A 23,422-nucleotide genomic window follows, 5' to 3' on the forward strand; every position below is an offset into this window, starting at 1 on the left:
TATTCATGTTCTCACTAAGTATTACTGTATATAAAGAATATAGTCTTCTGGGTTGCAACGTCGTGTAGTTTGGAGAGAACCCGACGTTTCGGAGGAACCCATCGCCTCGAAAATCATTATCAAGAAGTAAAGTTAGGGAGAAACCAACAGAAGGTGAGATAATACACTTCCTCGGTTCGATTACTCTTCGAATCAGAAGATGGATGCGATATGCTGCCTATACAGTGTTACAACACAGGAGACCGTAGTCACAGCTGTGAGAAGCCCAAATTCATCATTACAGTTATGAATTCCATACAGGTCTGCCAAGTCTCTTTCAGAGCCGTTCTCTCTTTGCTGAACGCGGGGCTTTACAAATTCCTGGCAAAGAGCAGCGGCAGATCGCTTCGGTCCGCACGTTGCTCAGTGCAAGGCACTCACAGGGTGTTCATCACAGTGGCTTCCTATTCTAATTCTATACAGGACGCTAGGGGAAGCTAGCGACTTCGCGGTAACGTAGTTGGTTGAGGCACGGTGGTACAAGCTGGAAGGCCGCGGTTTCCATTCCCGATTGGGTCATTGGATTTTTCAGTTCGCCTAACACGTAAACCGCACTATGGCCCTGAGGTCGACTCAGTCTCTAACAGAAATGAGTACCGGGAATCTTCCTGGGGGGTAAAGGGCGGCACGTTCTTAAGGCTGACAAATTCACGGGTATCTGTGGGCCGATTGTCTAGAGAAAATGTAGGAGCCTCAACGTCTCAACACCCTATGAGTCTCGACGGCCTTTTTTTTTTTACCTTGGCGGTAACTATGAAGATTATGCCGTGTATTGTGGTAAAATGTTATTAAGAATAGCTTCACCATAGAGGATTACTGAGTGAGATTTGAGTCTCGTGGCGAAGAATGTCTGGGGTCTGACGCTGTAGAATCTGGTAGAAAGTTACGAAGACTTTTTCAAGTGAGATTTGAGGTTATGATGAAAATAAATATGAACATTGTTTTCGGACATGGCGCCTTGCAATCTGGTATGACGTTAAATATAGGAAGCATATTTCTCCGAAACGTTGGCAGATCTCTACCTGACAAGACGACATTACATCCCAGAATATGAGAATACTCATAGTCACAGCTGTGAGAACCTGAGATTCAAATTATTCCAAGTCGTTTCAAGAAGAGAATAGCGCCCTCCTATAGCAGTTTGCAGTGGGAGTGCTGAAAATCAGAACCTGTACTACCTGAAGCATTAGGTAATGAAAACGTGTGTAGGAAGCAGCCTTCATTACAAATCAGGACAAGTACATCCCTGCTTGAGTTAGGTAACGCAAGTACAGGGTGTGCCATTTGAGATGCATTCCATATCGCAACAGCATATGCAAGCTTATATGTGACGTCAACGCTGTTTTCTCATTCGGCACGCACTGCTAAATGCTTCACGAACAGCAGAAAACTCTTTCGATTCGTGAATAAATAATCGTTGTGCTTGTGAACACATTTGCATAGCTTCTGCGCAACTCGTGACAGCATCAGCCTAGTAACCAATGTGCCATTGACTAGAGCGTCACATGGGAAAGACGGGACAGTCCATTACAGGAGGGAAACATCTTCCGATTTCATTTATGTACCGTAGTATGTGATTGTGCCGATCATAGTGGCGCGCGGCCTAAGGCAAGAACTGTCTTCGCTCCCTCGAAAGACGGGATCGTGGATTCGAATCCCACTCAAGGCATGGAAATCTGTATATGTTTATTCTGTGTTTTGTGTTGTCCTCTGTGTACGTAGCGGCCTTGCGACGGGTTGATCACCTTCCAAGGCGTTCTACCGATTCTGTATAGGATTAAGAAACTGAAAATGCGGCCAAGGCCCAAGAAAAAGGACAGTAGAATCATAATTAGCTAGCTAGACAGACAGACAAATAGATAGATAGAATTTTTTTGGTTGCGTTCGGAGTGGAACATTCTGTATATATGAAGTACGGCAAGTAAAGCGAAGTTCTAATTCCCCTGCCCGTAACTGGATGGTTGACGTAACGCAACGACTACCGAAATGGCAACAGAAGTACGTCAGGCATGAATTATTGATACGACACAAGATAGCAAATAAAAAAGACATGCCATTCTATTTTCTGGTGAGCCAGCCTAACTCAGTAGGCCCGAAAGCTGAATTTCCTGATTGGAACTTTTCTATTTTTTTTTTNATTACAGTTATGAATTGCACACAGGCCTGCCAAGTCTCTTTCAGAGCCGTTCTCTCTTTGCTGAACGCGGGGCTTTACAGATCACTTCGGTCCGCACGTTGCTCAGTGCAAGGCACTCACAGGGTGTTCATCACAGTGGCTTCCTATTCTAATTCTATACAGGCGTGTAGGCCCATTGCTAGGTAACGCCTGCAACATGCACGCAAGGAACAATAGAAGAACTGTTTTCTGTGGTCCGCGTTGCGGCAGTTTCTGGGCGACGGCTCGGTAAACACGTTCCCAGGGCAGTGTACACGAACGCAACAATAGAACAAGAGTGTTTACTGTCCGGTCCGTCCCGAGATGTTATAAGTAAGGGGAAAATTAGTTGATACTTCAGTTCTGTATCGGAGGCTGTGAAGAGAAGATTTTATGCCTGATATCTGGAGTGTGTAATTCAGTAAGATTGTTACAGTTAATGCGTTAAAATCCGTTGTCAGNAATTGTCTTTTTGTCTTTTATATACCGGACGATGGGTGAAGTCCAAAATGAGCCAAAAGAAGTACAGTATACACCATCGTCAGAATCCTTTCAAGTCTATATGTTTAAAGTGGTTGAACCACTCTTTAATTTGAGTGACCCCCATTGCATCATCGCCGAAAGGCTGCTGAATTTTGCGGATTGTTTCCGCTTGGGCATCCCCANAGCACAACACTGGATCATATCCTGAATCAGGCAAATGCCCTAAACAACTTTCCATCCGCTTTCTTTAGGATCCGTTTTAATATTATTCTCCCATCTACTCTTATATCGTCGAATGGCTTTGCCTAGCAGCGACGCTCTAGATTTTTGTTGTAGGGACGCTCGGATTGAACGTCGTCCAGTAATCCAGTAATCTATCTTATGCTTTTAATGGTTTTCCTCAGTCCCTCCAAATGTACCGGAATAGTACGTCGATTAGACCATGACAGCAGCCTTCCAGATCTTCCCAATTTATCTTTCATCTATATTATATTTCTACGGCACTTTTTTTAATTCGCTTAGTGGGGGGTGGAATTCACATGGGTCCACTCGACACGGAGGCCACTGACTGGCCTATTGTAGCCTGCCCCGGGTGAATATGATGATGGAGAATTTGGTGGAATGAAGATTGGCAGGGGAAACCGAAGTACTCGGAGAAAACCCGCCCCAACGCCACTTTGTCCACCACAAATCCCACTTGATCAGACCCGGGATTGAACCCGGGCCGCCACGGTGGGAAGTCAGCGACTAACCGCTTGAGCTACGGCGCGGCCCTCTATGGCACTTAGTCTAGATGCTGACAGCGTCATAAGACAACCGAAAAAAGAAATACTCACACGGCCCGCAAGCCACTTACTATAACATGCTGTCACATGTCTGTGTGTGACTCTCTAGTGGGATTTGGATTTTTTTGTTTTTGTTTTACTGAACATATACACACGAGACTCGGAACTACAGATACAGCACCACCGGTAATCTACAAATTTCACAAATCATGACGGTACCCGCTAAGCCTTTTCCAGCCTATTGTATCTTTACCTGCCGTTCCCTGGTAAAGGCTTCTAACAGTGGAGATTCTTCAGCTTCCGCGCTCAAGTCCTCTCTGAATGGCGGCTCCCTTCCAGTTGACTCTTTTCTTCACATACTCCCATACAGAACTGACTTGGTTGCCCCAGTTGTCCTTATTATTCCTCGACACTGCCCGGGCAAAGAACACATTTCATTCTCGTATGCTTATCCGTTGCCGCTCGAACGTGTTTACCGAGCCTTTCCCTAGTAGCGGCCGTCTGTTCTTGTTTATTAAGAACCTGCTGCCTAACAACGGAGGTCGTTCCATTATTTGTTTCGCGGCCGTTGCCAAGAAACGAATGTGGTTTCAGAGTCGTTGGCTAGCAACAGTTGTTTCTCTGTCTTCAGAGTTCTTGCTTTTAGCAAATATGCCACAATACCAAAACTCTGCATTCTGCGCATAGAGTGTTGTACCTATCTGTTCCGTATGGTTCTCACAATAAATAGCAATTATTTCCCTAAACAGCATTAACCGGTTGGGCTTTGTAGCGGAGACGTAATGCGTTTCCTGTGAAGTACGCACTGAACTCTGCATTCTGCCCACACAATGTATTTGTGTGTTCCGTATGGTTCCCACAATAAACATCGATTATTTCCCTAAACGGCATTAAACTGTGTAAGTTTTGAGGCTTTCACGCATTAAACTGTTGGTCGCTGTAGCGGAGACGTAACGTGTTTCCTGTGAGGTACGCACTGAACTCTGCATTCTGCCCACACANAGCTTCCGCGCTCAAGCCCTCAGTTGTCCTTATAATTCCTCGACACGGCCCGCGCAAGGAACACAACCCATTCTCGTATGCTTATCCGTTGCCGCTTGAACGTGTTTACCGAGCCTTTCGCTAGTAGCGGCCGTCTGTTCTTGTTTATTAAAAACCTGCTGCCTAACAACGGAGGTCGTTCCATTATTTGTTTCGCGGCCGTTGCCAAGAAACGAATGTGTTTTCAGAGTCGTTGGCTAGCAACGGCTGTTTCTCTGGCTTCAGAGTTCTTGCTTTTAGCAAATATTCCACAGTACTAAAACTCTGCATTCTGCGCATAGAGTGTTGTACCTATCTGTTCCGTATGGTTCTCACAAGAAACAGCGATTATTTCCCTAAACAGCATTAAACTGTTGGTCGTTGTAGCGGAGAAGTGATGTGTTTTCTGTGAGGTACGAACTGGATTTTTCTATATTATCAAGACGAAATTCCACACTCTGTAATATACTTGCAATGGCCGGAGTTTACAGACCCCAAAATGAGCTTACGCAGTACTACAATTCTCAGCGTTCTGGCCACATCTGGGTGCACTGCAGGCAGCCTCCTCGCTTCCTGTGGTGTGGGGGTGCCCCAGCCTGNTACGTAACGTGTTTCCTGTGAGGTACGGACTGAACTCTGCATTCTGCCCACACAGTGTATTTATGTGTTCCGTATGGTTCTCACAATAAACAGCGATTATTTCCCTAAACAGCATTAACCGGTTGGGCTTTGTAGTGGAGGCGTAATGTGTTTCCTGTGAGGTACGCACTAAACTCTGCATTCTGCCCACACATTGTATTTGTGTGTTCCGTATGGTTCTCACAAGAAACAGCGATTATTTCCCTAAACAGCATTAAACTGTTGGTCGTTGTAGCGGAGAAGTGATGTGTTTTCTGTGAGGTACAAACTGGATTTTTCTATGTTGTCAAGACGAAATTCTACACTCTGTAATATACTTGCAATGGCCGGAGTTTACAGACCCCAAAATGGGCTTACGCAGTGCTACAATTGTCAGCGCTTTGGCCACATCTGGGTGCACTGCAGGCAGCCTCCTCGCTTCCTGTGGTGTGGGGGTTCCCCAGCCTGCTGAAATTGCGACCTGCAAGACAGGGAATCTCTGCACCCAACAAGTTACAGAGACTGCAGTCACGCAAAGCAGGAATTGCAGAGCAGAAAGAACCTACGAGTGACACAACACAGGTGTCAGCAAGGTGGACGTTCTTCCCAAAATACACAACGCCTGATCGATCAATCGCCTCTGCTATCAGCTACAGTCTTCAGGAAGAAATACCCACCAGGACACCAATCAAATCTCAGGTCACTCACTGCAGGCTAGAAGTGTAGACAGTAACGCAGCGGACAACGTGTTCCTTGCCTTCCTTGCAGAGCAGTAGATTATGACAGAGCTATCAGACGCTGAGACAGAAAAGAAAAATTCGCTGTCATAACTAAAGCTCTGTTTAGACTGTTGAACAAATCAACAACAGTTCTTAGACGTAAAAAATAGCAGCATACAATGCTAACGGCGTTGGGTGGCAGGCCTACTAGGCCAGAAAACAGTTACAAGACTTAAACACAGACTGGTTCCTGTTCTCAGAGACACAACTGAAACCTCATATGAAGTTCTTCATTCCAAACTGTTTTTTTATCGGGCTGATAGTGGAGACGGGCGCTGCTTTTGCAGTTGAGAAAGGTATCCCTCACACGTGCGCAGACCCACCCCCTCCCCTATCAGTAGGAGCAACGGGGGTCTCCATANGGCTTACACAATGCTACAATTGTCAGCGCTTTGGCCACATCTGGGTGCACTGCAGGCAGCCTCCTCGCTTCCTGTGGTGTGGGGGTTCCCCAGCCTGCTGAAATTGCGACCTGCAAGACAGGGAATCGCTGCACCCAACAAGTTACAGAGACTGCAGTCACGCAAAGCAGGAATTGCAGCGCAGAAAGAACCTATGAGTGACACAACACAGGGGTCAGCAAGATGGACGTTCTTCTCGAAATACACAACGCCTGATCGATCATTCGTCTCTGCTTTTAGCAGCCCCGATCAGCAACAGTCTTCAGGAAGAAATACCCACCAGGACACCAAACAAATCTCAGGTCACTCAGTGCAGGCTAGAAGTGTGACGACTTGTCCCTTGCCGTCCTTGCAGTGACAGAGCTATCAGACGCTGCGACAGAAAAAGAAAATTTTGCTGTCATAACTAAAGCTGTGTTTAGCTGTGTTGAAGAACAAATCAACAACAGTTCTGAGACCTAAAAAATAGTAGCATACAATGCTAACGACATTGGGAGGCAGGCCTACTAGGTCAGAAAACAGTTACAAGACTTAAACACAGACAGGTTCCAGTTCTCGGAGAGACAACTGAAACCCCTTATGAAGTTCTACCTACCAAACTGTTTTTTTTATCGGACTGATAGTGGAGACGGGCACTGCTGTTGCAGTTGAGAAAGGTATCCCTCACACATGCGCAGACCCACCCCCTCTCCTATCACTAGGAGCAACGGGGGGTCACCATACAGATTGTTAACACTGAAATGATCCTTGCAGCTGTTTATATATCTCCCGCAAATCTGTGGGCTGACAGACATCACAGAGCTATTAGGTTTAGAAATAAGTCCATCCTAGCAGGTGACCTGAATGCAGAGCACCCTGTTTGGAATAGCAAAGTTCCAAACCCCTCAGGCTTGAANCTGATAGTGGAGACGGGCACTGCTGTTGCAGTTGAGAAAGGTATCCCTCACACATGCGCAGACCCACCCCCTCTCCTATCACTAGGAGCAACGGGGGGTCACCATACAGATTGTTAACACTGAAATGATCCTTGCAGCTGTTTATGTATCTCCCGCAAATCTGTGGACTGACAGACATCACAGAGCTATTAGGTTTTAGAAATAAATCCATCCTGGCAGGTGACCTGAATGCAAAGCACCCTGTTTGGAATAGCAAAGTTCCAAACCCCTCAGGCTTGAAGCTCTTCGAATTATCTGTTAGTTGTAACTTCGAAATTTCAGCTCCGCAATGCTCTACGCATTACACACCTGATGGCAGAGGTGATGTTTCCGACATTCAGTTACAGCAGAACGATCTACTGTCAGAGGTTAATGTCACTGACATCCTAGACTCAGATCACCTGCCAATAATGTTTAGCACTCTAAACCCTGTTAGAAAGAGGGAAGCTTTAGATCCACGTCTGTTGAATGGGCCCAACTCGGATCCCTTTTTCCTTTTCACACCTGAGGACGGAAGCAGATCCAGCTTCCGAAGCTTCCCATAATTTAAATATAACCCGGAGAAAGGAGGAAATTTACGATGAATAACACACAGTTGTCACAAAATTTAGAGCAGTGTTTCGGAAATTTTACGGGCCACAAACTCATCTTCAGAACAGCGGTTAGCACAACTCACTGAGGAAGATGATAACAAAATGAGAAACCGCATTCAGTACTACTCCTCCCTTTCATGGTACTCCCACTTGGCGCATAGGGCATCCGTGAAACGCTTTGTTTCACTTCCGTTTCTTAATCCTAAAGTAGTCGGTAGGAATCCTTGGACGGGGGATCAGCCTGTCGCGGGGTCGCCACATACAACACAAACACAGAATAAACGCAGACAAACAACCATGCCTTGAGTGGGATTAAAACCCAGGATCCCAGCGTTCGAGCGAACGAAGACAGTTCATGCCTTAGACCGCGCGGCCACCGTGACCCGCAGTAGCTACTTCTTAATGCGATGGATGGGCTTCTTGAAATGATATCAGCTTCCCAGTGTCTGCTCTAAACTCACCCACTCACTCATGGAGCTGAGCCCTTCTTGAGAAGCCGCCAATTGTGCAGCTACTCAATTTCCCAGCATTTTATGGCACCCGAAGGTTCATTACCGTGTTCACAAGAGTCCTACATTGGTCCCTATCCTAAGCCAGATCAATCCAATCCATATCACCCCATCTGATCTCTCTAAGATGGTCTAAACTCACATCAGTTGTAAATAAGCGAACAAAGGGCTCAGAGAAGTCCGCCTCCGGCTCTTCCTGCCTCCTCTTGCCAGTTAGTGCACCCCTAGGTAATACAACCGCACCCCAGGGGGGCGGTACAGCCCGCTTTGGGGACCACTGCTTCAGAGGAACACTACACAGCAAATGGCGTATCCTGGTTTGAAGGGTGGATGGACTTTACTTGATTCTGTTTTGAAAGCAGGACGGAGACCAGAGTCGTCACACTGTACTATCTTATTCAGCGTAGAGGATTATTTTACCTAATCAAAGTATTACATTCCCGCAGAGATGTTTCAGGCAGATAATAAGGGAGACGTGTAGGTGTGGCGTTGGCTCGTCTGCTTACGTCTCGCTTCACACGAGCAGAGGAGAGCTTTGCGTGTAGCAATGTGAGAAGGACGGGGCTCGCGCCTCAGTATACAGCGCCGCAGAAACTCAACGTTCCCGTATAAACACGTGAGGGACGTGGGAAATTAATCGACCAAGCTTTTCCAGGTGGTCTGACTTCTATTTGGGAGATGCTCATTTCGAATCTCAACCTGTTCACCAATTATCCTGAGGTTCTCAGTGATTTTTCATCAGTCCCTCTAGGCAAATGCAAGGGGAGTACTTTGAAAAAGACAGAAGCCACTTCAATCCATTTCCTTTACAGTTATTTCCAACGTTTCGTTGTAACCTTCTGCCTTCATCTTCAGGATAGAACAGTGAACCAAGAGGGGAAGGACGGAATTTGTGACGTGGAAAGGTCAGTGACTCCCATTCTTGAACCTCCCTTACCATTGTCTCTCCTTGGCTCACTATTCGACCCTGAAGTGGGGCAAGCAGATTCCGTTCTATCTATTTATCAAACTACACGGCGTCATATCCCACAATACCGTAATCTCCACAATATAATTATATCAGAAAGTGGAACAGACGGATCAAACTGTATCAAGCAGTAATGCCTCTGACTTATAATTTGCAGGTGATTGGTTCGAATCTTGACCTGTACACAGGCTAACGTGACTGAGGTCCTCCATCCGTATAAATATCCCGATACTACGTTCAAATAGGCCATGAACACGTCTTGACCTCGCCACTAGTTAGATGTGATTGATAAGCTTCACGACCCGGCCGGTTTTCCCCCAGGAAAGAGCCCCCGGTAACCATTGGATAGGAGGCTGAATGACCCCAGAACCGGCCTGGACGACGTGGAGAAGAGAAAATCCTCGCCCCTACCGGGACACGAACTCTGAGCCCTCGGCCATCCAGCCCGCAGCCCGTCGCTATGCCAGTTGAGCTATCCCGGGTCATGAAGCTACGAAACGGAGAACATGTTAAATTTTACTGTACTCCACCCTCCGTGGGAGCGAGGGGGAACTATTATCAGTAGGTGATATCAGAAAGTTGCTACATTACGAGTATATTTCTAGCACAACTGCGTGATTTACTCATTGGTGGGAAATTCAGACGTACTTAAAAGGGATTTTACTTCGGTAAGGTTGGCTGCACATCATGATTCCGTATAGTCTGGTAGAAGTTCACTTTCCGATCTACTTCTCGGTTTTCTAAATGGTCTCTTTCAACAGGTTTCCCTACTAAAGTTCTATAAGCGTTTTCCACGTGTGCTACATGTCCTGCCCGTTTAACTCTCTTAATGTTATCTCATTCACGTTTGACGAGGAATACAAATTACGAAGTTCCTGATTATGCTTTTATTTTTCAGACTACTGTTACTTCATGCCTCTTAGGTCCAATATCATCATCACCTTGCTCAAACACCCTTAAAGCAAGATATCAAGTCTCACTTCCGTACAAAACAGCAGGCAGAAATGTTCCAACTAAATGGTGGCAAATATTTCAAGAATTTTCATTCATTCATTCATGTGTAATCTGTCAAGAAGACAGGTCCACAGTCTCTTCCAAAACAGTTCCTCCACTTGATGCGATCTAGAGCTTTCTCCTTCACATGAAAATATCCTCTTCTGTCCCCAAGGTCATCCAGCATCTTCTTACGTCTTCTTCCTCATCTTCTGGTCACTTCTATCCGGCCCTCTATCTTTCCTTCAATAACTTTTTTAGAAGGGAGTTACGGCGTAAGATATGACCAATCCAATTAGCCTTCCGTTTTTATTTCGTGTAGGATATTCCTCTGCTCACTGACTCTAATTAACACTTCTTCATTTCTCACATAATCGGTCCAACTGATCTTCTCCATCCTTCTCCAACACCACATTTCGAAGCTTTCCAGGTGTTTCTGATCTACTGCCCTAAGTGTCCAAGTTTCAGCCCCATACAAAGCAATGCTCCAAATGTAGCATTTCACTAGTTTCTTTCTCAAATTTAAGTCCAATTTGCTGGTAAAAAGATTCTTCTTCTTGCTAAATGCAGCTTTTGCTATGGCAATCCTAGATTTAATTTCCATCTTGAAATCTTATTTGTTTTTGTTTTAGTGGCATTCCCATATGTTTGAACTTTGCCACATTCCAAACGATGTGTAACTTGCCTCTATGCTATGGAATAGTCGTACATTCTGGTAACGACACTTCTCAGAATAAATCAGCATCATGAGCATAGACCTGAAGCTGATACTGAAGGTGGATAAGTGAAGATAAATACAATTAAATGTACAGTGTTTCCATTCAGACAAACTTAAGACGAAAGCAGTTGTGAAGAATACATATAGACTTGGAATTCCCGTATATACCGACANGGCATTCCCATATGTTCGAACTTTGCCACATTTCAAACGATGTGTAACTTGCCTCTATGCTATGGAATAGCCCTACATCCTGGTAACGACACTTTTCTCAGAATAAATCAGCATCATGAGCATAAACCTGAAGCTGATACGGAAGGTGGATAAGTGAAGATAAATACAATTAAATGTACAGTGTTTCCATTCAGACAAACTTAAGACGAAAGCAGTTGTGAAGAATACATATAGACTTGGAATTCCCGTATATACCGACATGTTTGTGGAGTGTGTTTATAGAAGGGGTTTGGATTGATGACTGGATTTATTGGACTCTTTGATACAGCGCATAACTACACTTTACAGGTCACTATTACACATACTCTAATGTCCACAGTAACGTTTTCAATTCCGTTGCATGTTAGCGGCTCCCAACAGCGGACGTTCCCCTTCTTCTGGGTCCCCGAACTGTCCCAGACCTCAGCCACCAGCTTCTAATAGCAACAGCTCAAGACTGCACGCCAGCGGTTATCTAACTCCACTTTCCTCGAAGTCAAAGTTACGTTACGAACGACGGTCAGTCGGCCAGTCTGTCTCGGCGTCAAGCGACCCATCTGCAACCCAGGACCAGATTTGCTTACTCTCAAAGAGTTGCAAGACGACAGGTGCGTCGTTTACATTTGCTACTAGTCCTCACCAGCGCAGTCATTCTCGGTTCCAAGTCCCGCGGGGCCCATGACCATATATTACTGTCTCAGATTCGAGATCTCCCCAACCTGCAAAGCCAGGTACCCGGCAATGGCTGTTATATAGTTGCTTATTTCATGGTCGTTGCCTAGCTACGGATCTCAGCGCCACAATATTGACGCTTTTCTTAAGAGGAGAATAAATTGTACCTAAGGGTCGTACTCAGTTATTGCAGAGTAACAAATTCTTTCTTTTTATGGATGTCTCTAGGTTCAAGTGTATAAAGAAGAAAAATAAGTAAAAGCTATTGGAGAGTTCTCAGCAGTGGATCTGTTGGTATGTTATTTTCTATGTTACATCTCTTTTGGTGGAGATTACATGTTTGCCGTCGTCCGAAGTACTGAGGGGATCTGCGTTGGATTTGTTTCAAGGTTCTGAGCCATAGGCAATGTAACCGTGTGGAAAGTGTTTACATAAAGAAAAAAACGTTTCTTTCACTGTGTATACATCGCCGAGCTGTTCCCCGGAGTTGTTGGCCTGACGCGCTTGTTTCCAAACTCGACCGGAACACTTCACCTCCAGCAATATATCGGCATCCTACCTCGAATAGGCCACGACAACCGCTTTACACATCATTTCAAGCTGGTTAATTATCCCAGAATTCGTCTCTGTAGATCTACATTATACAGAATGTCCCAGGAAGAAAGGTCACTATTTTGGGAGGTCATTGTATCGGCCATTCTAAGCAAAAAATGTGTACACGTATATGTACATATGTCCTATTCCGAACGGTTTCCGAGGTAGAGCGGTTTCACTGTAATAGTTGCAAAATTAGTGATATGAAAGAGATATCATGTACTGTTTCTAATACCGGTATTTATTTTTCAAGTGACAAAATTGTACAGTTTACCCAACACGTCACAATATATTTTCGAAAATTCCACCGTCCACATCAATGCACTTCGCAACTCGTGTGAGGACATGGTGTGTTGCTTGTCTGTACGTGTACAGTGTACAGTGTACTGCACAGTGAAATCGCTCTATCTCGGAAACCATTTGGAATAGGACAAATATACATATACACATTTTTTTCTTAGAATGGCCGATGGACCTCCTAGAATATTGACCTATCCTCCTGGGACATCCTGTACTATTGCGTTAACCACGAAAAGCTATGTGGGTCATTAGTCATGGAAGTGCAGGGTAAAGTTAACTTCTCATTAAGTTAGATTTGACTTTCTTCTGGGTTACATCGTTGTGTTCCGCTGGTTTCTTGCTTTACTTGTGCTTCAGCTCTGACGCTGGAAGCGTATGTTCCTCCGAGGAACGCGAGGCACCACGTTGCCGCTCATTCTTACTGTCTCTCACAGACCATGCCATAGCTCAAGCGGCTAGTCGCCGGCTTCCCACAGCGATGGCCCGTGTTCGTGCACAGGTCAAGTTATGTGGGATTTGTGTTGAACAAAGTAGCACTGGGGTAGGTTTTCTCCGAGTACTTAGGTTTCAACTGCCAATCTTCATTCCACTAATTGCTCCACAATCACCATCATCTATCATCTGGGGCTGGTACAATAGGCCATAAACCAAGTGGACTCAGCCTCACCCACCCACCCCACAAAACTAACCAACTGTTATCTGTCATTTCGGAAGTAAATGTTAGTGAGGAAGAGCGGTCACTGTTCTGACATTTGTGCGGGAGATACCTGGTTCGGGTCTCGGTCGAGACACCAGCTATACAGACAGAGTTCTTTGGTGGTTTCCCTCAGTTACTTCCAGGCAGGTACTTGAAAGAACCGTTAGTTACTTTCCCAATGCTTCCTGCCACATCTTTCCGAATTCGTTGTTTACCATCCTGTTCTGCGAATGTTCGTATTTTCGCTTGTTATTTATTCGCCATTTCGCAAGCAAACTTGTTTTAAAATCTTAAAATAATTTACATTTAATTTTAAATTATTTTTCACATCACTGGTGCACTATTTGTTTCGACTGATTTCGACATCAGGCGATTCGAAAGTTGCTGTTGAAAACTTCTGCACTTCCGTCAATTAATGCATTTCCAAATTACACCCTCCTTTATGCGTTACTGTACATCTATAATGCTGGGTGATTTCTCTTTCGTGAATTTCAAGATTTTCACACAAGTCTGCATGTGAGACGATGAATAAGTAGTGAAAATAAGTGACGTGCGACAGGATGCTCAGGACAGCGTTATGAATGTACATAGTCAGAGTTACTGATTGCATCATTAAGCAAACTGCAAAGAAACAAGTCAGAAAACAAATTATCCTTCGTAACGATAGATATCTCGGTAACCAAGCAGTCTACATATATATAAAGACAGGAAAGAGTGTGCTACATAATGTAGTACAGAAGGGACACTTTCTCTATATCAAGCTCCCCTCCAGACGTCTTGTACGTGGTCTCACAATAAAGTTCGCGAACTCGTCATTTTTTGTTTGCCGTGACAGCAGTGGACAAATCTCAGTATGGTTTAATGACGTTGGAATATAAGCGTTTGACAGCTGTGTTGTTGCTGATCTATGGCAGTCTCTTTCTGAGTGGCGCCTCTTATTGTCTGAGTGTGCTTCTGTGTGCCGTCTTGAGAATGCCGGAGCTGAATTAGAGCACTGCCTGTGAGGAAGCTTTTAGCTGCTAAACAATTGAGCGGGAACACCCTTCCTAGTCACCGAATCTAGTCCCCAGTGACTTTCCTCTGTCCCCGAAGATAAAGGGGATACTGAAAGCAAGGCATTTTGATGACATTGGTGACATCAGGAGTAACACGACGGCAGCTCTGGAGGCCATTTCACAAAATCAGTTTCAGAACTGTTTTTGAGGGTGGACTAGGCGCTGGCATCAGTGCATAGCGTCAAATAGGAATATTCTGAAGGTAACCACAGTGATATTTTGCAATGAATTATGTAGCACTTTTACCGCTATGAGTTCGCGAACTTTATTGTCAGACAACGTAGATGGCAACTTAGAAAAACAAAAATATATTACAAAGACTGAATAAACTTCGTATTTGCCTGGCATATTATACCTCGGAGTACATTGTTGAATTTGTCACTGTGCTTAGGTAAGCACCACGCCATGAAGACGTATGAGGAAGTGGAGTTATAGCTCCACCATTCTTATCCTTGGCACTAGGAAGTGAGTGGCTATATAGTATTGACACTGAAAACGTTGTTAAACAACCCTCACAAAAACGTCAACCTCGGCACTAGGTGGAGGTGAGGGGTGAGCTTCACGCCTGGCCGTTTTACTCAAAGGGAAAGAGCCTTTGATGCCCATTGGAAAGGAGGTTGCGTGGGACTCCGAGCCGGTGTGGACTCTGTGGAGAGCAAAGAAAGTCTTACCCTTGCCGGGAATTGAGCTCAGGCTCTCCAGCCCGTAACCAGCAGCTATACCGGCTGAGCTGTTGCGGCTTCTAATACAGAATCCGTGGGACGGTTTGTGTACACTGCAGGACATGAGATGTATCTTCCGATTTGCTGTGGATCAGTATGGCTGTAACCGGGGTTTTCTTGGCAACTTTTAGTGGAAGTGTCCAACGTCGAATTCCAAAAATATCTTTCCAGCACTCAGGTCGTGATAAGGGAGCATGACCCCAACACAAGGCCCCCTTTTTCTTATTTCGTAAAGAACACGTAAGACTGTCAGTTTGTTGTTGAGAGGTGAGAGATAATAGCAGGAGAGATGAAAGGAAAGGTCTTGGGGAGGGGGAGAAGTGAATGATTCCCAGGCTTCGCCCGCTCATCCCTCTGATAAGGGCAGTGTGGAAGTGAAGTCGTTAGGGCGGCGAGAAGCAGTGGCTTCAGACAGACGATTCTCAATATCACCTATGGACTTGAGTCAGAGTCAGGGTTACTTTACGACTGGCCGTTTACCGCCAATCAGTTCGTCTTGGTGCCAACGCCCTTGAAGATCACGACCAGAGTCCTCATAGTCCTCATGTATTCGTAACATCCCCTCTGGCGAGATAATGGGTTTGTCTCGCATGAATATGCTTGGCTTTTCGTCGAGTGTACGTATCGCCCTTAGAGCACGTTATTGACAATTCTTCGTCTTTTCCGTTAAGTAAAATATAAAGATTCAGTTCGTACCTCACAGAAAACACCGGATCTCAGAGAGAACAGCCAGATGGGACAGAGTTGAAAGAGGTATTTGAAGCAGCTCATAGGACTACTTAACCGTCATGCTTTGAAGGTGAATAGAATTCAATCACAGATGGATTCATAATCAAAATGACTTTATTAAAGGACTAGAGGCCATGCTACGCGTATTCAAAATCCAATTATAACATCCAATATTGGAAAAAGAATAAAAAGTATTGACTTCAAGAAACACTCTAAATACTAACTTTTCATGGAAATGACAGACGAGAACCGAGATTGTTAATGTAGTACTATATTGTGGGTTGTAACGCCGTATGTTCCGGTATAACTTTATTGAGGTTTCGGGCGAACATATTGACTCTATCTTCGGGGCCGAAGAATATACCAAGCAAGCAATAGACAAAGACATAGGCAACAAGCTTTTCTGCTTGCTGATTTTATTGCGTTGCTCAAACTTCGTCCCTTAAGATAGAGACAGTATGTCCTCCGAAACCAGGGTAAATTTCTCACTACACGTTGTCATATCCTGGAACACAGACTGTATACTGCCAAACGGTAGGGTGATTAATAAATAATAAATAAGAAAGCATTCTGAAGGACGTAATCTTGACATAATCACGGTACTACTTTTGCCTTTGCTTGGAGGACTGAGGAAACACGCGAAGAACCTCATTCAGGATACCCGGGTTACCGCTATGCCAACCTTCTCTATTGGTGGTACCTTAAATTATTTATTGACTATGTACTTCAGGTAAAATGCCAACAGATGTCACATGCCGTCAGATACAGCAAATTTTGTAAGGATCGAAATTTTTAACACTTGACACTTGTAGGGATGCTTTCTACTTCATCTTTCTTCTCTAGTATTCTCACCCATACACTTGAACAGTGTCTGAAAAGATTAATTAAAAACGAGGGCAGCCTCAGCCTCTACCTTTATGACGGTGGGATACTAATTATGCCTTCCTCACAAAAATACCCGCTGTCGCTAGTTGGCGTGCTGCTCGCCGTTGCACCTGGAACCCAAAGGCTGGCTTCCCGCCTCAGTTTCGCAACGTAACACTATCATATCTACACAGACGCTTACGTCACATCAATTTGTATTTCAAACAGAATTGTTACGAAGTATGATTTAAATATTCTCTCATTTTAATCGTTCATTTAAGAGAAGACTCTCTCGCATCTGCAACCCACACGTCTCGACGTCACGGCAAAATACCTCATCATAATGACGGTACAGTCAGTGCAGAATTTTCTAACCTAATTTAAATATGATTGTGACATTTCTTGTTGTGATATCGTGCAGTCAGGAGGTCATGGGAACCAAAGAATGGGGTAATGAAGCGAACCAGGCCCAAGCATCTGAGAAGAAATGGACAAAAAGCGGCCCATACAAGGGCCAAGCTAGTTTATTGTCACAAATTGAAAAAAAAAAGAAAGAAATAGGAGAAATGATGGAGCTTTCCATGGATCCAGTATTGTTGTTAGGAGGAGAATTATTAAGAATACAAAAGAAACCCCCTTTTAGGGCCGCCTTAAATTCCTGTCACTGGAAGGAAAGCCAGAAGATCACTATCCGGATAAACCTTGTTTTGGAATAGAAACAGAAGTGCTGCCGACCCAGAAATATTTTTTTTTTAATATTGTAACATCTAGACCCATTGCCAAGTAAGAGCTGTGTAAACAGGCGACAGTACAACAGTCGTTGCTAGGGACACATTTTTTCCCCGGCAACGAGAGAACGCACAATAATGGAAGAGAGATTTTTTTTGTGCGGTCCGTGCTGGGGCTGTATAACGAGGACTAGTAGTTTAGTTCAGAGTTTTTAGCATTTTCCTCAAGAGGTAGTGTAAGAAGTCTGTGTATCCAATTTTTATATGCTGGCAATTTTTGTTCTTTAGGGTGGCATGATTTATTATTTATTGTTATGTCTGTCGTTGTGGATTTTCTGTATATTTCCATTTCTATTTGTCCGTGTCTATTAAATATATTTAAGTCCAGGTAAGCTAAATTCTTTAAACACTTTAAAGGTTTTAATACCAGGAAGGCTGCTGTGATTGTGAAAAGTTGAATATTGTGTACATTGTGTATTCCAGGCATTATGTGTGTATGTAATTTAGCAATCAGAGCACCTATTGTGATGGTGGTTTCCGAGTAAGTATTGATGTTCCCTCTGAAGATGATCCGTAAGTGTGTGTGTCTCTCTCTCTTTCTCTCTCTCTCTGTCTCTCCCCCCCCCCTCTCTCTCTCAAGTCTCAATTCTGAGACAGTAAAATATGGCCGCGAGTCCCAAGGGACTCGGACCCGAGAAAGACTGCGCTGGCAAGAGCCAGCAGCATATACAAAAGACAGACCCGTCCTCTCGTCAGAGAAGGCGCCCCACAGAAACAAGACCGTAACTGTCAAACGATAATAATAAATATCTGGTCATGATCCCCAAATGGGGCTCGACACCAAGACTTACTGACTGACTGACCGTCAGTCGCAATGTGACTCTGACTCTGGCTCTGACTAGTTCCGAGTTGCAGTTATGAGACGCGAGAAGCTGGGGATAGTTCGGGAACACAGATGAAAGGGAACGTTCGCCGTTGAAAGCCGCTACCAAGCAACAGCTAGTGAAGACTGAGAAGACTTTATATGTGCTGTAGTTACAGTGATCTTTGGAGTGTGTATCTCAGTGAAACTGTAGTAGTTATTTGTACTTAGTTACGAGTGTGTCAAATAAATTCTGTTACTAATCCAAACACCGTCGCCAGTCACATCACGTGACAATATTTTTCAATTACAAATATGTTTCTGCCCGTTAATGCCGTCATCAGGTGATCTTGAGGAATACACAAACGACAACGGATTACGTAAACTGCAATGCTAATATGGAATTTTGTGTTAAACTTGGGGGATATTTATGTAATCCGTTGTCAGTTGTATGTCCCTCAAGATCACCTGATGGTGGCATAGAGAACCGAAACATGTTTTCAATTGAAGGATAAGAAAGGCATATGTTTGTGCGGCGTCAGGTTTTGCGTTCCAGTTTGAACACAGACAGGACCCACCGCTACGAGTCCTTCTTGGAAACATCAAAATTCATATTAGTAAAATAAGTTTAGAAATTTGGTATAATTCAAGGAAGAGAGGGCGAGGTAAATGACGGCTAGATCGGGTCAACCTCTTGGCACTTCCGTTTACGTGCTGATATATTAAGCTTCGCTGTACCCAACGTCAACGACAAGACTTGTCCGAAAAATCATACCGATATTTTCAGTTTGAACAGTACAAGCAATCTGGCCTCGTTAATTGCCTTAACTTTCTCTTTCGATAATTGTGCTCATAGGCAAACAATCCTCGAGTGCCCTTCAACTTATGTTCAGTTGCAGCGATATCCGTACGACTTAAGGGGGAAAAATATGTCTTTGATTCTTTCGAAAAACTTCTGTTAGGAAACTTTTTTCGGTTCGATAAATATTTCGTGAGTTACTCTTGAGACATGCGCAGAATGTAAGTAGGTCTGCATGTAAAATGGCCGTTATGGTTAACCAAAATTGACAAAAAGTGTCTTCTATTGACATATTTTAGTAAAATTCCAAGATGTAAAATTTTATGAAAATATCACCAGTGGTTCGTGAGTTGTTTTACGAAGAATGATGGAGAAAGAGACATGCCAGATTTAATAGGATGATTTTTGTTGCTTTTGTTTATGAATGTCGCTACTAATTGCTGTGCTTCCGGCAATTTTGCATATTTATTTAACCCGCATTATTCCAACTATTTTAGTCCCGCAACTAACATAGATACATATGCAACATGCTTAATGAGAAATCAGAATTATTTCACCACGAAATTAAAGGGAAAGGTAAAGCTATCCCTGTAACAGGACGTGGAGGCCCACAGGGTTGTGAGACGTAGAGGCTTCCACATTTTCTCTAGACAATCGGCTCACAAATGGCGATGAGGTTGTCAGCCGTACGCGTCGGCCGTTCTTTGCTCCCAGGAAGATTCCTGGTATTCATTTCTGTTAGAGGCTGAGTCGACCCCAGGGCCATAGTGCGGCTGGCAGGATTAGGTAAATTGAAAAACTCGTTACCTCGTCGGAAATGGAACCGCGACATAACAGCTTGTAGCACAGCGCTTCAAACAACTGCGCTACAGCGTGTCCGCTCATCAAGAAATTAAGTTCGGGTAATGCTTATTCTCATTTGGTTCAGAATCTTTTGTCATCACATCTGGTTTCAAAAAACGTGAAAGTTTAAGAACACTAAATCATTATTTTATGCGAAGAATGCTTTCTTCTGGGATGTGGCGCCGAGTATATCCTGTATGAATCGACGTTTCGGAGGAAGGAATCGCCTCCTTCTTCAGGCTAGAAAAATCCACGAGCGAGGAACCAGCGTGATGGAGACGATACGTTCCTCCGAAACGTCGGTTCACACGAGATCTAAATGGTGCCACATCTCAGAAGACGGTATCCTTTATAGTTACCGCTGTGAAAACCTCAAATATTACGTTACTTTGTATGTGTCTGAAGCCTGTTGGGCCATCCTAGCAGAGGGTCATAGACTGAGGGTGCTAGAGGAAAGGTTGCTTAGGACAGTTGGGCTTAAGGCAATGGGAGTGTCGGGAGATTGGAGAAAACTGCATAATGAGGTGCTTCATATCTTGCTATCTTGTGAAATTTGACGCCGGGTTAATTTAGTATATTGTTATTGACGTTTCGGAAGACTATTTTCCATGTTAAGCATCGAATACTGAGGCAGCGGATTCCTGTAAATACTTGATAATTGCCCGTCCAGATCATACGGCGTCACATTCCGGAAGACAGTACTGCGCATAGTTACAGCGGCCAAAGCCTCAGATCTCTCATCCTTTGTGTTATCTTCTTTGCAGACGCTTTTGCAGCCAACTGCAGCGCCCCTCCCGGAGTACAAAACAGCTGCGCTCAAGAAGTCCCGTTTTATTCTATCCCATTACGGGGTCTTCAAGAGCTGCTGGGATTGGCTCATCCTCATTGCTACGTTCTACGTGGCTGTCGTAGTCCCATACAACGCGAGCTTTGTGAACACAGACCGGCCCTCCATGGTCAGCGACGTGGTTGTAGAGGCGCTCTTCATCATTGGTAAGTGAAGTCACGTGAGACTGTCTCAGCGCCCAGTGCGGACATATGTGACGTCATGTAGTACGGTAGGAGTTTACCAACATTTTGAGAGGAACGTACGTCCTCCACCTGCAGGACTGAAGAACGGACGCAAACAACGAACATGAAGCAAGCACTACCCTGACTGGCAACGCTTACTAAATTCATATTCGAGAGGTAAAAAAAAAAAAGTAAAGGTGGAGGCCCATAGGGTTGTGAGAAGTTGAGGTTCCCACATTTTCTCTAGACAGATGGCGGCAAGGTTGTCAGCCCTACGCGCCGGCCGCCCTTTATCCCCAAGAATATTCCTGGTACTCATTTCTGTTAGACGCTGAGTCGACCCCAGGGCCATAGCGGGGCTGGAAGGATTAGGTCAATTGAAAAAATTTAATGACCTCATCGGGATTTGAACCCGCTACCTTCCGGCTTGTAGCGTATTCCCTCAACCAACTACGAAGTTCTCTGTTCAAATCAGGACCCTGACACTACATATCCTCACTGAGGTTTTGCGTCGTTTTCTTCATTTACACCAAGCAAATGTCAAAATAGATCCTAGATTACTCTGTGGCTGCTTTCTTCCAAATTCGTTCCAATTCATCATTCATCTGTTAACCTCGTGATAAACTCTGTATAATGTAGCTACTGATGGCGTCGTAAAACAAACTCCACTTCACTAAAAATAAGCAGTGCATTGCTTCTTGCTGGTTGATTGTCTTACTGTTCTACCCTGAAGATGGAAGTAGAACGTGTCTCCGAAATATTGGTAAAAGTCAATCGGACTACACGACCTCACACCCCTGAGACTAGAAATACTCGTCAGTAAAGATGTCCTTGTCCTCTCCTGCCGACTGCCTAACTGTGTGTGTACAGAGGACCGCCTCTGTGGTCTAGGGTCAGAGTTCCTGGCTACAGATCCAGAGGTCTAGGTTCGATTTCTGGCCATTCCAGATTTTTCTGAGAAGTAGTGGGTCTGGAACAGGGTCCACTCAGGCTCGTGATGATAATTGAGGAGCTATTTGAAGGAAATAGCGGCTCCGGTCTAGAAAACCGAAATTAACGGCCGTGGGGATTCGTTGCGCTAACCACGTGACATCCTCTATGCCCAGAAAGTTGGCATTAACTTCGCGGGGGTCGCTCAGTCGGTATAGTTCGCTTGCGGACTAAAATCACTGAGTTTTTTGTTTTGTTTGTGGGTGTACAGGCCCCATGTACACACAGCATGAAGAACACAGGAGTCAAATTGTGTATCACGTGGACTAGTGCTGCCCTCTGGTGGTTGTCGGGGAGCGCTACAGTATCCTCCATCAATTTAAGATCAATTTTACATTTACATATGTATAAATATATATTTAATTATATTAGAGTTTTGATCATAAATACTTCTCGTTAGCTTATCCACATAATATCATATTTGAGCACCTGTTGCATTGATGTGTCATGCGCTCAAGTAGTGAGAACACACGTACGAAGGGGGACAAACATGGACGCCGCAAAAGGAAGAGAGCGCAGATCGGAGAGAGAGTTTCCTTCTCAAACAAACACATTTTGGTGTGAACAGCGACGTGCAACAGCTTCCGCTCTAGAGCATTGAGACAGTTTCAGCGCATGAGCAGTTGTCTGAAGATGGCCAAGTAAGGCCGAAACGTAAGGGGCCTCCGTAGTCTAGAGGTAACGTTCCCACCTCATGACTCGTGGTACGCGGGTTCAAATACCCGGCGGAGGTCGTCGAATTTTTAAGGGCGGAAAAATTCAGGGAACAAGTCCTCCGGGAGGGACTTTAAGCTGTGTGTGTGTAGCTTTACGGCACGTAAAAAAACCTCATAGCCCTAAAGGGGATCACTGAGCCAAATTCCAGGACGTTTCCCGCCCAACAATAGTCTCTAAGGCCTCTGATAGATGGGGGAAGCATTATAGACACCGCTAAGCAAGTGGCCGAACTCGCTTGCTCGGCGGGACTGATGGTACGCACCATTTATCGGTAGGGTATAGAGACTGGTAGAATATCATAGAGGGAAGTACAATAGATCAAACTGGTCGCGGTGCATGGGGAAACCCTCCCTCTCTAAATAACTAACTAAGGCCGAAACGTGTAGCAATTGATATGATTTTAACGTCATTTAAATTAAAGAGAAGTTGTGAACAGTTTCCACTTGCATTAAAGATGCATGGAACCGGGATAGCTCAGTCGGTATAGCGATGAACTACTGTTTGGAAGGCCTAGGAATCGGGGTTCTATTCGCAACAGAGACAAGAGATTATTTACTCTCTTCTCCACAGGGCCAAGACCAGTTTTCGGGCCCACCCAGCCTCCTATCCAGTGGGCACGTGGGGCTCTTTC

General features: G+C 44.6%; 1 protein-coding gene across 1 annotated transcript in view; it reads left to right on the forward strand.

The window, feature by feature from the left end:
- Window positions 1-23,422, forward strand: part of LOC111872473 (potassium voltage-gated channel subfamily H member 8) — a 204,153-nt gene that overhangs the window by 126,807 nt on the left and 53,924 nt on the right. Inside the window, exon 6 of the mRNA XM_033754715.1 lies at window positions 20,838-21,066. Within this exon, the coding sequence (XP_033610606.1) occupies window positions 20,838-21,066 (229 nt within the window). The remainder of the gene's footprint in view (window positions 1-20,837; window positions 21,067-23,422) is intronic.

The sequence above is a fragment of the Cryptotermes secundus genome, unplaced genomic scaffold (genome assembly GCF_002891405.2).
Source record: "Cryptotermes secundus unplaced genomic scaffold, Csec_1.0 scaffold507, whole genome shotgun sequence".
NCBI classification, from domain to species: domain Eukaryota; kingdom Metazoa; phylum Arthropoda; class Insecta; order Blattodea; family Kalotermitidae; genus Cryptotermes; species Cryptotermes secundus.